The sequence below is a fragment of the Argentina silus genome (genome assembly GCF_951799395.1).
Source record: "Argentina silus genome assembly, chromosome: 3".
Classification (NCBI taxonomy): Eukaryota; Metazoa; Chordata; class Actinopteri; order Argentiniformes; family Argentinidae; genus Argentina; species Argentina silus.
The window spans coordinates 21068642-21083068 of NC_139657.1; the positions used below are offsets into that span (position 1 = coordinate 21068642).

The 14427-nt window shown below is 42.8% G+C and overlaps 2 protein-coding genes across 3 annotated transcripts in view; one reads left to right on the forward strand and one right to left on the reverse strand.

Annotated features, from left to right (window-relative positions):
• Positions 1-6322, forward strand: part of tmem117 (transmembrane protein 117) — a 29590-nt gene extending 23268 nt beyond the window's left edge. For both annotated transcript variants that reach the window (XM_083665586.1, XM_083665587.1), the window contains 3 exons: positions 305-464; positions 2989-3118; positions 3933-6322. In XM_083665586.1, coding sequence (XP_083521712.1) covers positions 305-464; positions 2989-3118; positions 3933-4603 — 961 coding nt within the window. In that variant the 3' untranslated portion in view covers positions 4604-6322. The remainder of the gene's footprint in view (positions 1-304; positions 465-2988; positions 3119-3932) is intronic.
• A 3449-nt stretch (positions 6323-9771) lies between these two features.
• nell2a (neural EGFL like 2a) overlaps positions 9772-14427 on the reverse strand; it is a 52271-nt gene continuing 47615 nt past the window's right edge. The window contains exons 19-20 of the mRNA XM_083665760.1: positions 10950-11174; positions 9772-10235 (exon numbers count right to left, since the gene is read on the reverse strand). Of these exons, the coding sequence (XP_083521886.1) occupies positions 10194-10235; positions 10950-11174 (267 nt within the window). The 3' untranslated portion in view covers positions 9772-10193. The remainder of the gene's footprint in view (positions 10236-10949; positions 11175-14427) is intronic.

The window sequence follows — 14427 nt, forward strand, 5'->3', positions numbered from 1 at the left end:
TGCTCACTATCTGCAACACAGTCAAGCGGTATGGGATGCAAAACACACACAAGAGGCTAATAATCACTGAATGACATTGTAATACACTTACTGTTCTGTGGAAGAGCAAAATACTCATAAACCCAACCTTAATAATGCGAGTAACATCAAATTACATATGACAGATATTTCCATAAATATTTCCATTTACATGTACAGTATGTTCCCATTTACATATGACTTCCTGTTAGAGAATTTGTGGGAGGCTCAAAGTAGGTATTCCTAACAGGAAACTGTGGCTTCTCTCCTTCCTATCCCCCTCCAGGACAGTGCTATTCTGCCTGACGTCAGTGGTGGTGCTGGTCATCAGCACAGACTGGATCAGCTGGGACAACCTCAACAGGGGCTTCCTGCCTAGCGACGAGGTCTCCAGGGCCTTCCTGGCTTCCTTCATCCTGGTCTTTGACCTGCTCATTGTCATGCAGGTAGGCTTCTCCCCCATGGCCAATTAAAACGAGCTGTGCTGCTCTCCTCCTCCCCTGCCTCCCTCCCTCAGTCACAGGGGCACTGCGGCACTGGGCTTTGATCACTCAGAGGCTGCATGAGTACAGACTACAGATCCCAGTGCTGCTGCTTAGTGCTTTACATCTCCTCGACCCGCCGACTCATCCTCCCTCCCCCCCCTTCCCCCATGTCCCAAGCCAGCCAGCTTGGCTTCAGCCATGGACTAAGTTACCCCCCCCCCCCCCGTTGCCTCTCCTCTCTGAACCCAGGCCTCTTTTAATGATGACTCAGAAGAGTTGAGGTTTTTTTCTCCCTTTCTTACCCGATGTCCTCCATCTCGCAGGACAGTGTACATCAATAAAGTGTGTGTCAGTGGCTCATGAATATGCAAATGTATGTGTCTGGGCAAAAGAAATGCAGAACTGTGTTTCAAGGAGAGAATGCTATCAACCCAATGCTGTAGCTAGCTCTGAGCCAAATGCAGACTGTTTGGTTTGAATGTGAGCCTAAATCAATATGGGCTTCTCCAAATGTTTAATGAACATACTTCATCAGCTTGGTTATTGCTTATTAAAGGGCATACTATTCCCTTATATTTAGTACTTAGTATCCCCTTTGAATGTATGTGTCTACATTATGAATGATCCTCCTAATTACAAAGTAGCTGCACATGCATGAATGCACAGCAGCAAAATACTTAAACTCTACAGAGGACCTTAGAGGTTGTGGCTATGACACAATCATTCTTTCAAGGTAGCTCTACAGTAGTATGAAAATGATTAGTACAATTATTTTCAACAGTATGGTAGCATTTCCTTAGGGTCGCATTACTCAATTAAGATGTTTTACAATAATTTATAATATGATAAGTTTCAGTCATACATTTGATTTAATTTCTATATCACTGCCCTGCCTGTTTTTGCATAGGCATACCTTTTTCAATGGGGTCCCTTGTCAGAACAAGGCTGATGCATAGAGATCAGCTTATTCAGCCTCCTGTCAGCTCCAACTCTCTACCTACTGCCAGACATCATCCGACATGAGTGCTAGTCATATTGTGACATCCCAATTTGACTCCCTGGCCTGATCCGAATACCCAACAATCACTCCTGCTTCAGCTAGGCTGTACTGTACCTCACACTCCTTCAATGGCTTTGTTTAGGAGATCCTCCTCTCATGTTCTGCCCCTGTGTATAGCAAGCACGTTTACCACTGTTATTTATGATTTCAATTATTCCCCGCCGTTAGTGCTCCGATGCGTCTGCAGCTGGCTGTCCATACATACACTCTAGCCCAGTCAATAAAAACTCCTCCACCGCTACCATTATCCAAATGGCTTCATTCACCTTCAGTGGTGCTTGTTGTGTGTGAGTTTATCTCTCACATCCATGAGAAAAGACTGGTGTTTTGTTCTCAAACCAATTAACCGCCCCAATTACTGACCTGGTTGGGTTTTCCCCCCAGCTGTTTGATTAGTGGCAGTTTTTAGTTGTGTTTTTGATACACTCTTTCTTCCACAAGAATTCCATTATGATCTAGATTGAGTGCCACAGCATTGAATGTGTGTGTGTGTGTGTGTGTGTGTGTGTGTGTGTGTGTGTGTGTGTGTGTGTGTGTGTGTGTGTGTCCACTGTTTACTATATGTCCTAGAGACTCGTTATTTCATTTCAGGGGGGCACACGGCTTAAATGCCATGCTTATTAGTCCCACCGTTTAGGCAGCTAAGTGCAGTTGGAGTATATGGAAGGCTTAATTAATATCAAGGGGGAAAATCCCTTTCTTCATCAGCCGTTGTATGAATATCAATATGGATAGTTCAAACACACTAACGTGAGAATATATTGACTAATAGATAAAATCGTGAAAATGGCTGTTCTTTAGCCACATAACTGCACTGTGCAAGTGAGAGAAAACTGAGCTACTCTGAAAAGATCGAAACATCTGAGTGTGTTTGTTTTGTCGAATAAGTTAGTTATGTCTCTCTCATTCCGATACACATCATGTACCAAGCAATTGTCTTTTTTGTCATTTTAGACGATGTTCCTGGATCTTACACATGTTGTTGAGGTTGTATTGATGTTTCCAAAGAAAAGGCTAAGGAGGCACCAAGGGCAGCTTATAGATGTCTGTATTGAGTGGTTCCTGATGTGTTTTGACATTAGGAAACCCCAATGCACAGAAGCACAGTCCACAACCCTGTAAGCACAGACTGTACAGCTCCCAGTTCGACTTTTATCCTCAGTGGATGCTAGCCAATCAGTGGAAAAGTCCATTGAATTCCTAGCTAATATTTTTTTATCCTACAAAATTCTGAAATTCAACTGGTGAAGCTTTTGAGCATATTTGAAATTGTTGAGGGTCTCATCTAGGATTGGATTTTATGCTCGGTCAAACATGATATGTGCTATTACTATTGCTTAAGCTGTCACCATCAATCAGAATCACAATCACAATCATATTTATTTATTTCATACAGTATTTGAATCAGGGTTTGTTTTTCTTCAGGACTGGGAGTTCCCTCACTTCATGGGTGACCTGGATATGAACTTACCTGGGATGTCCACCACACAGGTGAAGGTCAAACTTCCTGTCTGTAAGAGCATCTTCAAGGAGGAGTACCACATCCACATAACAGGTATGTACTGTACAGCATGACTCTTACACTCAAAACACCTCAGTCCGATTGATTTCAATGGGTGCTAAAAACGACTTTTGTTTGATATTTTCTCACTCCATCTGACTTCCTCTGATGGGGAGGTTTTGATGGTTGTTTGCCATGCTAACATTCTTCTATGAATACTGATGTACCTGTTGTGACATGAGGGAGTCTATAGCATCGTAGCGAGCCACTGCGAGAGACGCATCAAAACGTTGCAGTGTGGATAAACATGAGTACATTTCCCATTTTAAACCATCATCCAGGTTTTTATGCTGTTCCACAGCATGCACCCAGTGACAACCATCAAGGGGGGAGAGAAGAAGTAATGTTCCCGTGCTGAATGTTAAACTGTTCAAACACTCAATGACTCGCGCTAGCTTGTTAACCTTAATGCATTGCTCCTCCATTTACCATTATGGAAATGGATTTACAGAACGTGATTGGTTTAACTAAAAGCTTATTAATGTCATGTCTTAAGGAAAGGTAATCATGTCACATATACACTACCCAGGGAGCTATTTGCCATCATATCAGCAAACCTGGAGATATTGCTGTCAGTCAAACTAATTTGAAGGTTCAGTGTAGGACCTAGTGTCTGCAAATCGATTTTCATATGCCTTAACGCATGTACCATATTACAAAAGAATGTGACTAGAAGATTTAAGCTAATTTAATTTAGATAGATTATAATCTATGTCTGTCTGTCTGTCTGTCTGTCTAATTGTTTATGGATGTAAGAGATTATCTCCCTGGTAAAAGAGGTCCTCTGAGTTCTTTCTCTTCCCTGCAGGTAAATGGTTCAACTACGGGATCATCTTCCTGGTTCTGATCCTGGACTTGAACATGTGGAAGAACCAGATCTTCTACAAGCCCTACGAGTACGGCCAGTACGTGGGGCCCGGTGAGAAGATCTTCACCGTGGAGTACCCTGACACGTTGAGCGACTTCAACCGCAGCACACTGACCTACAGGTGGCGCTCCAACAACATGGACCCAGCAACCAACCGGTCCTACGTTCACCGGGACATGTTCCTGCACAGCCGCTACGTGGGTGCCAGCCTGGACGTCAAGTGCCTGGCCTTCATTCCCAGCCTGGCCGCCTTCGTCCTCTTTGGCTTCTTCATCTGGCTGCTGGGGCGCTTCCAGGAGAGCGAGACCTTCCCGGAGAGCCAAGACAAGATCTATGAGAGAATCAAGAGGAAGTCGCCCTCTGAGTACAGCAAGGAGATGGGCGTGACGCCGGAGGAGGTGCACATCTCCATGAGTGAGACGCTGAAGCGCACTGGCACACCCATGCTGCTGTCGGTGGACATGCCGCACTTCGGCACCACGTCGTCCACCAACTCCAACACCTCGCCCGTGTCCACGGAGACGCAGGAGACGCAACCCAGCATTGTTATCGACAGCGCGGTGCCAGAGGAGCCGGCGGTCTCCTTTGATGTCAGCAAACCGTCACCCTGACCTTATGACCCTGAGGGGAAACATTACTACTACTGACACTACTACTGTCTGGTAGGGGAGGAGACTGTCCATTCCACTCCAGAGCTTTCTAGTATGAAGAGATATCAAACACAATCCTCATTGAGTTGGCTATTCCAAAACTGGCCTTTTGGATTCTTCTGGAAAACATTTTTGCTACTGATACTGGCCCTTTTTGGAGACTTACCAAGCACACCCATATCCCAGATGGCATTTGTTTGTTTCTATACGTTTTTGTAAGACAGGCTTTTTAATGGTCTCTAACTTGGCACCGACTACATGACAAACTGCTCTGTAAACCTCCTGGACCGCAAATTCTTTATTGTCAATATGGTGCTATGGTTAGATTTTACGTTTTTGTAAATTGAAGGTGTTTTTCTTATTGTGAACGATTTTTGTGCCTATATATGCGAGAAGTGTTTCTCCAGTCGATGCATGACACAGTGGTCATGTCTAGTTTATTATAACACTGCAGTATTACAGCTGAAGAGGTGCCTTGATAACCCATGTCCACAAAAGGACAGCAACATGTTATATGACAGTCTATATTATAGGCAGAAAAACTGAAGATGTCGTAGTGTGTCTGTGTGTGTATCTATCTTGTTTATTTAAATGTGTTCACTTCAAATGGACAATGTTTACCCTTTTCAGATCTTACAACATATTTTTGGATTCATTTGTTTTCTTTAGTAATTCCCCCTTTCCCTGTCTCGTGTGTTTTCTTCCCTCATAGTCGTGGAAATGACAGGATTGTACAATGATGAACGATTAATTTTTCTGGATGTAAGTGTTATCAATGGCAGGATAATAGGCATAGCCAGTTTGGATCAGTTAACAAGCAACAGTCACATCATGATTGCTTATCTGGCCATTACACTCCAATTTAATGCAAATTAGGGAATTAAGGTAATTTGCCCTTGGCAAAAAGGGGGAGAGAAATACACCAAAACTAAGTGCAGCACCTTAACCAGAGCCCCAGGCAGTACCTGCACTGCAATTCTGGTGGTTTGAGAAGGACACACACAAAGAAAATGTGACTATCTATCTAAATACAGCTGACAAGCAAAAGAGAGAGTTTTCTATTTTGGTTAAGAGAGGTAGTACATTATATACATTTATTAAGTGTGCAATTGTATCCACACTGAAGTGTTTTCTAACAAATGTTTCTGCAATGGTCACTCATCTGTGCAGAATAAGTGTGTGTGTATGTGTGTGTGTGTGTGTGTGTGTGTGTGTGTGTGTGTGTGTGTGTGTGTGTGTGTGTGTGTGTGTGTGTGTGTGTGTGTGAGAGAGAGAGAGAGAGAGAGAGAGAGACCAATTCTGTGAAGAGGTCAATGTATTTGTCATATCTAATGTATGATCCTTGGTTCAATAATCCTCCTCTGCACATTACAGGTCAAATACATCATTACAGCTCAACTTATTTCATTTTGGAGATATGGCTGTGCAACAAGGCAACAAATTGCTATACAGGGCAATTGCTAAACAAGTGTGTTTATTTCATGTTTCATGATCTAGTGATATGTTTGTAATGTATCGTGCTTGGGTTGAAAATGAATGTTCCCCCTGCTGTTCTACATGGTATTGTATTGCATAACTGACTGATAGTTTGCATCATTTTGTGTGTGTGTTTTTCTAAAGAATGGATAACTCTTTTTAACATGTTTGCTCAATAATTGTCTGTCAGATATAATGCTATTAATAAATGAATACATTTTGCTACATACTATTGTGTACACAATAGTTTATGTGAGAAAATAGGGTCATTCATCTGTTACCTTAATGTGGAAAGTTCTGGTTTACACCTTTCTACAGCAGATAGTGACACGGTTGCCAAGCAACTCCTCAGGTCAACTTCACGCAGCTGCTGCCCCAATTAATATGTAAGTCATGAAAGGTAATGATAGTAACTACAAGGACACTTCAACACCTCCTTGTGTGTGACATATTAGGCATAAATTAGAACCCTTCTCACTTTGGACCTGTCCCCAGATTGGTTAACGTCAATAAGAACAACTGGTTTTTACAAAGAAACAGGCAATGCTAAGGGTACTTGAGACTGAGCTGTAATAGAATGGATTTAAAAGGCAAACTGGGCAGCAAAACCATCAGCAAGGCTCTGTACAATGTAGGTCAATGGATGGGGAAAACATATTTCTCAGTGCCAGAATGTTAGGGTCTTAGGCTGAAGCACTGAGAAATTAGATATTGATTTTTTGGGTAAGGGAGGGAGCGTGCTGCAAGTGAGGGAACACATCAACACAGGAGTTTCAATAATGTTTGGGTGGAGACCTGTGCCCAGGTTGTATAACCATCCTATTGACGACTTCCAAAATGAGATGGATCCTTCAATGGATAAAGAAAGTAATGAATTGTAGTGAAATTTTGCTGCTGTTGTTGCAAACAAATGTTCAATCTGTTTCAGTCCGTCTATGGTCAAATCAATTAATTTCATTATAGTTTTAATATGCTGCTCTGCAGAACGTACGTACAGTTCAGCTTTATGTATATCCACATTGATAACATGCAGCTTCTGTGTCTAGCCCCTTTCAAATAAACCATGTATAAGAATTATGCCAAAAACTTAACCCATGATTCTGCCATTACACCTAACCCTGAAAGGTTCTTCACCCAGTGGTAGCCCAAACGTCACATTTTTCTGGGGGAGGACACTCTGACCCCCAGCTAATTTGGAGCCCACCAATGTCTCCAACAGTTACACCCTTGCCCTGATGCCTTAGCACCGAAATGGGTGGCTCGAACAAATCCCAGGGAACATCTAGTCACTTGTGCAGAAGAGCGACTTCAAGACAAGAAAAGTATTATGTGGTTTATATTTGGTCTACTGCTCTTTTTTTCAGAGAGGTGAGACTATTAATTTTTATCGGCTAATCTGTGGAGGATGGGAATCAAACCACACACTGTGGAACTGTACAGTATATCTATGGCTAATTGGCTATGTAGCCGAGGTGGAAAACAACCATACAGTAGCCTGGGGCAATGCTGGCACCTGACAAGGGACCTCGAGCGGTGCTGTATGACCTATGACCTATATGACTAGTTGACTGAGCTGTCACATCACAGCTGTTTTAAAACTCATTCCTCCACAAAATGGAACCCTTACAGAATTCATATCCTTTCCAGTTAAGTGGAGGCCTATTTTCCTGGACACATTAGTGATAATTGGTGGATTTGCTACACATAGTCGAGTCAGCACTCTGCTGGATTTACATATTAACAAATTTGCCTAGGAATAATTAAAAGACTAGGGGGTCCAACCTCTACTCTCGATGACACAGAGAATATTAACCAGGTCTCCTACAGAGAGAAGTAAAATACTGTAGTATTCTACACAGCACAGCATGTCCCCCACCGATGACTGTTTGAGTAACAGCCAAAAGCTGATCTGCAAGGCATTGACCTGACCTTTAGGTGTCTTGAGAGTTGTCAACAGAGATGTCACACTCTTCTTGTACCGTAGCAGTCTATGCTATGCTCTACTACCTTAGCTCTCCAGCCTCAGCCAAACACAGTGATGTGTGTGTCCATTAATAATGAATATAGGACAGGCAGAAATGTGAATTCCCTGTGGGTGGAGACATCTGTTACGGTGGGTTCAGCCCCACCATGGAAAATTGGACATTTAGGAGCCAGCTGGACAACTGCTCTGCCCCACTGGGCCACTACTCCCAATGCCCACTGGCAAAAAGCCACCACCGGGTTAGGAGTCACTGAACCAAAGCATGCCAGATGGTGGCCTGGCCAAAGTGCCACCAGCCAATCCAGATAGCACCTCTCCTGGTCCTTGCTCTTACTACAGCCAGACACAAGTTCAGAGTATAATATCCTTTACCTGAGAGGTAATAAAAAAAGACATGGGAGACAGCAAAGGCTCTATTTTCAGCTGGCATAAAATGGACCAAACGTAGGCGTATTGGCAATTTGTGTGACGGTAACAGGTGAAATTACCATAGCACTGGAGCACTGCCTCGCCTGTGCTCAGGTGGGTGGAGGAGGATGGAGGTGTGTTCATGACAGTGAGCCGGCCATGTGCCATCAGTTGTATTGAAAAATAGCAATAATATTTCAGACCCACCGCCAGCGCTCCCGCCAGTGCCTGCATTTGCACTAAGACTGTTTTTTACACTGTTAAAATGTAGCCCAAAATGTTCTACTGAGAGGGAGATAAAAATGTCTGAATATCAATATCATATCAGTTACGTTCTATGTTTGTTAATATAAGCAGCTCTCAGGGAGACCCAGGGAATGAGTTGGTTAGAGACTTCTCCGCAGGGAAATAAAGCCATTGTCAGGCAGGCAGGACTCATTTCGCCCATGCTGTAAATTTATATGATAATTATATTAGGGTGTACTCTCATATAAGTATTAATATAACCTCTTGAGATGCAGGAAAACCCCTGAAATGAGTAGAAGCAAAGCAAACCAATGGGGACACAAAGGGTGACTTTCCTGTAGCACAATCTACAATTAGACATGTATTGAACAAATGAGAGCTCTCAATCTAATTTAAGTGCTACGGGTGTATTAGCAGTTTAGTACACCATTTCCTTATCCTAAAAATGTAGCCCAATAGATTACAGTTTCTGTAACTACTGAAAGAGAAAGAGAGAGAGAGAATTATATTATTGTCCACAAAGGTAGGTAAGATAGTTGATCCTAGTCTTGCCTATTGTACTGTACAATTTCCATGTAGCCAAGGAGGTCTGAAGAGCCAAACTCACCAGCTCAATGAATAATCAATGAAAAGTGTCAGCTGTGATGTGATGATGAGCATGACTCCTGATAGGCTAGCTAGAGTCAGATCCCAGGCTGGTCATTGAACACACCTCCTGTCTGTCACACACATCTGACATGACCTCACGCTCACCTTGCTACTTGCATGAGTCACATCACAGGAAGTAGTGGGAAGTTATGGGTGACACAGACAGAGCCTCAAGAGGTTTGTCATTATCTGTGTTGATTAAATGTCGGGGTCAGGGAGACCTGGGAGGATGAGTTTTACTTCATTATGACTACAGCTACGGAGACATCACAGTTTTTTTATATGAGTAAGATCAGAAGCAAAAAGACTAAATGAAACAATGAAATCTTTACTTAATGTAAATGGAAATACTTTATTTCACCCTCACACAATAACAAGCCTTATAAATTAGAAAAGAGAAATGGAAAGAAATGCTACAGAGGACCACAAAATATAGACACGACTCTCATAATGTGGCAAATGAAACTTACACTAACGATCACTATCTACTGTAGGTTATCAGTTAAAGGTTAAAAGAGTTTACAAATCAGCAAAAATGTTTCTACATCGAGTACAGTCATGCCAGAATAATAGCATTTTACAGCATCATGTTGCAGATGATTCGGGTGTTCCTCAGTGGACACCCTGATTGGTGAGGCTGAACACAGAGGGAGGGCTTGAGTCCATCACCTGTTTGGTATGATACATATGTTTGTATTTGGTATAAAGAGGTTTGGGAGGAGGGTGGTAAAACACAGGTTGTTTTTACATGGATAACACTGTACAGGTGCCTTCGGTGTCACTCAGGAACTAAAGGCACATGGGGTCCACTGAGCAACAGGTGTGTCCGTTCTGAAAGAGAGAGGACGGAGGAGAGGAAGACCATCAGACTTCAACTACAGATTTCTTCTCTATGGGGTTGCTCCACCACTGTACAATGTTAATTCACCCGTGAATTACCTTTCAACATCATAGTTACATTAAGCAACACATAGATATCATACTGAGAAATTATGTCAACTTACTTCAAGGCTGAGCCATAGGTACTGTACACTATACAAGGGTTATGATTAGCACCAAGAATTCCAACACAATTACATTCTTCAACCTTGTGTTGAACAGCAATAACCCAGCTGTAAGCTAGTTGAGCAACAAAATATGAAATCTGTAGTTTTTATTTTGTTAATCAGGTCTTGCCTTTTATAAAAATCTCAATTCCCTCTGATTCCTAACTGACTCTTCTCCCTGGCTCTGCTGTCGCCTTTCACCTTTCAGCTGCTGTGCTGCTACAGTCGCGCCAAAGGCTGTAGTCACGGCAACAGCTTGCGCTAAAGCAATAAATGCCCCGAATGTGTGGCTTATACCAGGCGGAAATACATTTTAAAATAAATCATTTAATTTGGAGGCCATATGCGATTGCCTACTTCGCCCATGCTTTGGGCCGGCTCGATCAGAAAATTATGCATTATGAATAACTATGCATATGAATAATAATCTTTTTCTTAAGAAAAAATAAGTCAAACGGGGCATCCGTTTAATAATGTAATCAAGTGTGTATGGCCTTACCTTGCACTGGCAGAGGGTGCACTCGGTGCCATGTTTGACCCAGGAGGAGCCACTGAAGCGTGCGATGCCGTGCTCGTCCGTGCACGTCTTGGTGATGTCGTTGCGGATGGTGTCGGCCTGGCAGGGGTCGGAGACGCAGCGGGCGCAACACTCACCCTCGGGCACCACCGTGAACTCACAGTCCACAGGAGGGCACGAAAGAAGCCAGCAGTCTACCTGCCCCTGCTGTGGGACAGACACACAGACAGACAGACAGACAGACAGACAGACAGACAGACAGACAAGAGTCATATATCACTGGGACTAATCAAGAGATACCTGAGGGACAATAATACGTAATGTTACCCATACAAACGTGTAATTAGTTCCTATATCTTACCATATATTTCAAGTTTATGCTTCTCTTTACCACATTTACACAGTAAAACAGACATCTGCATGTGTTAGGGGTGGGACACTGGTCACTGATTCGTCAGCACCCTTGTTTGGGGTAAGCTAGCAGTGTGGTAAATAACAGACACTTCTACAGTCAAGCAGGTTTCCAAACACTGAGTTCTTATTGTGGCTCTCATTCTTGGTTCTTATTGTGGCTCTCATTCTTGGTTCTTATTGTGGCTCTCATTCTTGGTTCTTATTGTGGCTCTCATTCTTGGTTCTTATTGTGGCTCTCATTCTTGGTTTGATATTAATCACTGGGAACTTTTCAGCAGAGAAAGCCTTATTGGATTTCTCCTGCTGTCTCTAAGCCAGTGAATACAGGTGATATATTTTGGCCAACTTTATAGATCCTGGCTAAGCTATGATTCCGCATGACCTACTTCTGTTAACATCTTCATCCTTGAGCTTTATACCGCACTCACCCACCTACCCACCCACACACAGCTCACGCTCACGCTCACACACACACACACACACACACACACACACACACACACACACACACACACACACACACACAAACACACACACACACCCCAGAGTTCGGCTTGATGCAAGTCTTCCATTTAATATCCATTGAAAATCAGCTTGCTCAGCATTTTAGTGATGTTGTAGTAAATTAGGCAGGCTATAAAATACAGGCCCATGCAGTGCTAATGTATGCTCCCTGCCTTCATTTAGTGTGTAAACATTTGAAGTGTGATTCCCCTGGAGTTCTTTATTCATAGCCAGAGGGAGTGGATGTAGCCTCAGGTCTCTACAATATGTGGATTAAAGGGATAGTTTACCCAAAATACAATTTAACATAATTTACTACGTACCATGGCTGTCAATTCACCAAGACAGTTTTTGGACATTCAATTTCCTTACATTTACAATGCCCTCCATAAGTATTGGGAAAAATAAACATTTTGTATTCTTTTCAAAGTACAGATTTCATTCAGATTGGTTTCACCATTGGTTTCACCAAACTGTTGGAGTATAGAGCCAAAAGAAGAAAAAATGCTTCCTTTTCCCAATACTTATGGAGGGCACTGTAGCTCCTTGATATGAAAGATGGTATGAAACATTCTAAAAACAGGACACTGCCATTTCTATTTTTGTCTATTTTTCCCTTCAAGATCAAAAACACATTTCCGTATTCTTTCCTATTTCATCTCAAAGACCTAAACTCCAATGTAATGCATTACACTTCATAAAGGAGGCTTGTATGTTACAGAATGCTCGAGGAGGATTATATCTAACTGGTGACATTTGGTTTAGGGAGCCTTGTCTAAGCTTTGCCTTAGCTAGCCAGCAGCGTGTGGAAACACGTCCAGTAAGCATGTGTGTGACCATGTTTCATGGTTCAAGTCTCCAGACCTTAGGCTTACACCTTCATTGTATAGTAAAGCTTGGCGCGTGCTTCTGGCCAAAACCAGTTTGCTGGGCTTGTGCAACAAACAAAATGACGTAATTGTGAACAAAAACAATGAGCTTTAGTGGTTGAGTTTCATCACATCAAAGAGAATACTAGGGCTGTACCTGACCAAGAAATTGCTTAGCCAAGTCGAAATAGCCAATTAATCGACTAATTGTCACAAATTTATGATGGGCTATTCATTATTTAAATAGATTTCTGATAGAAGAGTTGGATGGAAGCATGCTGAAACCTTTAGCTTTAAAAAAAAACAGAGCAAATTCTACCTATTGGCTACCTAGTGAGACGACAGTTCACCTACTGTACAAAACAAGGATAAAAAGTCATATATATAAGATATAAGATCGCAAACATTAATGAAAGCTAAAAAGCTATTCAAATGTGCTTAAAAATGGCTTGCTTCTCCCTCTCCTGTCCGTCTCTTGGTTGTAAGGTCCCTGCTGAGCCGTTGTGTTTTGGGTCTGTAGCAGCATTCAAGGTTCATTTCACGTCCCTGTCATGCTACTGGAGCCCCTGCGTTTCTCTTCACACCATTCTCCTCTGCTCTTTCAAGTGCTGCTGCTTATAGCATTTGGCTGGTGGCTTGTTGTGAGTGTGTGTGTGTGTGTGTGTGTGTGTGTGTGTGTGTGTGTGTGTGTGTGTGTGTGTGTGTGTGTGTGTGTGTGTTTGTGTGTGTGTGTATGTCCGTCTGCATACAGTATGTGAGTATACCTTCAGAGAAAGACTCAATAGAAAGCCCATTTTCAGCTGGCTGCGTTTTCCCTGCCTCTCCAACAACACAATGATTTTCCACCCCTGTAATGGCCTGCTGTAAGTAATCCAGCCAAGGACCTTCAGGGCCATTCTTAAAGACAGCATAACAATGGGGGGAAACAGCATTATGCTGGTTCTCTAGCCATGGATCTTCTCAGAGTGGGCGTCCCTGTATTCATATGCTAATGTGGAGGCAAAGAGAGTGAGGTTGGATGTGTGCCTGCACTCCACACTACAACGCCAGTCTGTTTGATCTGGAGAAGAAGAAAAGAGCGATGGAAAAGGAAACGCGACTCCTGCTAAGGGGTGTGTGGTGTGTGTGTGTGTGTGTGTGTGTGTGTGTGTGTGTGTGGAGGGAAGCGGAGGGGTGGTTGACAGACCCACGCTAAAGATAATTTATTGGTCGAACCAATACAAAAGCAGAGTGACAGAAACACTGCTAAGTGTTGCTTTTCTCCTCACGAGGAGCAACCTAGCCCGGGAGAATGCCAGGCGTGACATTTGCATTTAATAAACATATGGCTGGCGCTGAAGAGCATCTGAAAGGCGTATCTGGAGATGAGGGATGTGATGTCCTGCCAAATTTAGTGAGAAATCCTCGTAAAAAAATCCTCCCTGTTGTTTGAACAGCAGGAGATGTGGAAACCTTGAATAAGGTCAACACAGCAGGGAGAGAGTCAACGCAAACAGTGCATATTTATTTAAGGGTAGATTCAATAGAGAACAGTCTTGACACGTCGTGATTCTGTTACATTGTCTGGACAAGCTTACATGCGTACAGTATTCGTAACACTTATTCTCTTAGGCTCCATACACACACACACACACACACACACACACACACACACACACACACACAAACACGCA